Raw genomic sequence first — 2,605 nt, forward strand, 5'->3', positions numbered from 1 at the left:
ATTCAAGATAGAAATTAGTTATTTAGATTTGTATATTATTGAAACACATTTTTAGCTAAAAATCATCGTCTTAGACATTCCTTATAAAACATTTCAAAACCATCAACTTCCAGGCCCTAATAATCTTTGTTATAATTAAAAATGAAGGAAGTCACTAAAATGTTCAGTAGATTTCGGGTGTAACTAGTTCTTGGAGAGTAGCTTAAAATAAAAGTTTAAAAATTTAATGGAAATGCTAAATCGGGATTCAATAATAGATCATTACATACAAAAAAACGATTCGGAACGATCACCAGACTATAATACTAAGAATATATTATAATATATTAATTATATTATGATTAATAATTTATTTAGTTATAATTTTATAAATAGCTAGTATGGTATGTTGAACATTAAATTGATTTAAGCCAAAAATATTGTATAGTCATACCTATTATATTATTAATAAACAGTTAATTGTATTTTGAATATTTTTTAATTGATACATGAAGTTATGAGGAACGTTATATTAAGTATTCCAGTGTTTCAATTTTTGACTCACAAATTTGTTTTATATCATACATAAATAAAAAAGTTGAATATTTTATAAAGTCTAGAAAATGCAAAATGTTGAATCCCAACATTTTTTCTCTTTTGAATTACAACAAAAAAATTAAATTTAGATAAGATCTAGATTTGATTATGGAATATAAATAACTTACATTTATCATTTTGTTTTGAGATCCTTCTAGATAAAGTTCTCCAGCAATTGAACAATGTTTTAATTCCATTACATTCTTAGTTAAAGTACCAGTTTTATCAGAAAAAATATATTTTACCTGAAATAAATTACATTTTTATTTATGAATAACTATTATTATAACTATTATTATTAATTATTATATTGTTGAACAATATGTATATAATATTTAGCTACAGCTAATACAGTTATACATATCATTAAGTTTATGCGTTATAATTAAAAATTGTATTGTAGTGAATTTAATGTTTTATAATAATTATGACATAACAAAATAGGCATATTAGGTACCTACTTTGTACCTGTACATGCGTGGTATGTGGTGCCGTCTGGTACCTATTTGTTAAGATTATGAAGTAAAAGAGTATAAAATATGAATAAAATAGGGGGAATTTACTACAGCAATAATTGTTCCATGTACTCATGTAGTCATGTGTATGTTATCTTAATAACAATATAAAAATACCTAATTAAGAAATAAATACCTTGGCCAACTCGACATTAAGATTATGTGATCTAACCCTAGCAGGTGTGTTGCTTTCTTCTTGGTACATATCAATGTCATTATTGATAAACCAATCCTGTAGAAACAATATATATTGAGTAATCATAGCAGTCAACATAAATGAAAATCGTAGAAGTAATATAAAATCTAGCAAATAGTATAGGTGGGGTATCTACTAAAAACTAAAATGGGTTACAAACTCGGAACACTATAATTGTTATAGCCTTATAGGTAGCAGCTACTAACTAATACGTTTGGGTATTATATGTATAAACTATTTCTGAGTTTTATATATTAAAAGTTTTATGGTTTTAAAATTCCCCAAAGCATACAATTTTTTTTTCAACCTGAAGGTAGTTTAAACTTTACAAGATAATTTAAATTTGAAAATTACATAATGGATTGACTGTCACTTTTGACGATAATTAAACGAATAAAAGACGCAAACTTCAAACCTAACATGTATTATGTATACTATGAACATGCCTTTAGCCTTCAGATATCAGATTCCCTATTTTTAGCCTATGTGACCACCGAGCTTTAGAATTATTGATGAAATGCTATCTGTTCAATAAAATTAGTCCTAAAGCTCATGTCATAATAATGTGTTGAAAATATTTTATTTTAGTGTAGATACTTATAAGTCGGTATTGATGTATGATAACATTTTTTTATTACATCTATCGACTATACCCATTAGATATCAGATGTATGATGGGAATTATAAAATGTGTTAACTTAAGCAATAAATGTTCAATTTTCAAGATGTTAAAGTACTTATGTAAAAAATATCTAAATATCTATTGAAATTGTATTCTCATATAGGTAATATTCATGTAACAAATATATAGATACATCTATTTGGCTAATTGACATTACCTACTTACTATTACAATATAATTTACTTTTATTAACAATTATTTATTTAATAATAAAAAAAATAATAGTAAACATTTTACCTGTAAGAAACGTACTACTTCAATATATACATATGATACAGGGATTGTATTATGAAATATAACAAAAAAACTGATTGATTGTAAAAGAAATGTGTATGCGTTAACATCTATTAGAAAAAAACAATAAACAAATTATGTAAGTATAAAATTTTGAATTTATTTATTTACATTATACATTGTTATATGATAAATTATAGATACTTACCAACTAATTAATTTATAATTATAAATAGGTACCTAAATTATAATATATTTTAATTATAAATTATTAAAAGTATTTAAGTTATATTGTTTATTTTCGATGATAATAAAATATGAGAGTATAAATTGTACACCTATGCCTATAATCAAAGCTGGACAAGTTAACTATTTTTTTAACTCGTTAAGTTAAGTTAATTT

General features: G+C 23.8%; 1 protein-coding gene across 3 annotated transcripts in view; it reads right to left on the reverse strand.

Annotated features, from left to right (window-relative positions):
- LOC100164736 (phospholipid-transporting ATPase IA-like) overlaps positions 1–2,605 on the reverse strand; it is a 15,876-nt gene that overhangs the window by 12,765 nt on the left and 506 nt on the right. For 2 of the 3 annotated variants that reach the window (XM_029486696.1, XM_016807904.2), the window contains exons 2-4: positions 2,207–2,313; positions 1,228–1,323; positions 705–821 (exon numbers count right to left, since the gene is read on the reverse strand). In XM_029486696.1, the coding sequence (XP_029342556.1) occupies positions 705–821; positions 1,228–1,323; positions 2,207–2,313 (320 nt within the window). Of the gene's footprint in view, positions 1–704; positions 822–1,227; positions 1,324–2,206; positions 2,314–2,605 lie in introns of those variants that run through there. The other variant, XM_029486698.1, reaches the window with a different exon arrangement.

Source organism: Acyrthosiphon pisum, chromosome X (genome assembly GCF_005508785.2).
Source record: "Acyrthosiphon pisum isolate AL4f chromosome X, pea_aphid_22Mar2018_4r6ur, whole genome shotgun sequence".
NCBI classification, from domain to species: domain Eukaryota; kingdom Metazoa; phylum Arthropoda; class Insecta; order Hemiptera; family Aphididae; genus Acyrthosiphon; species Acyrthosiphon pisum.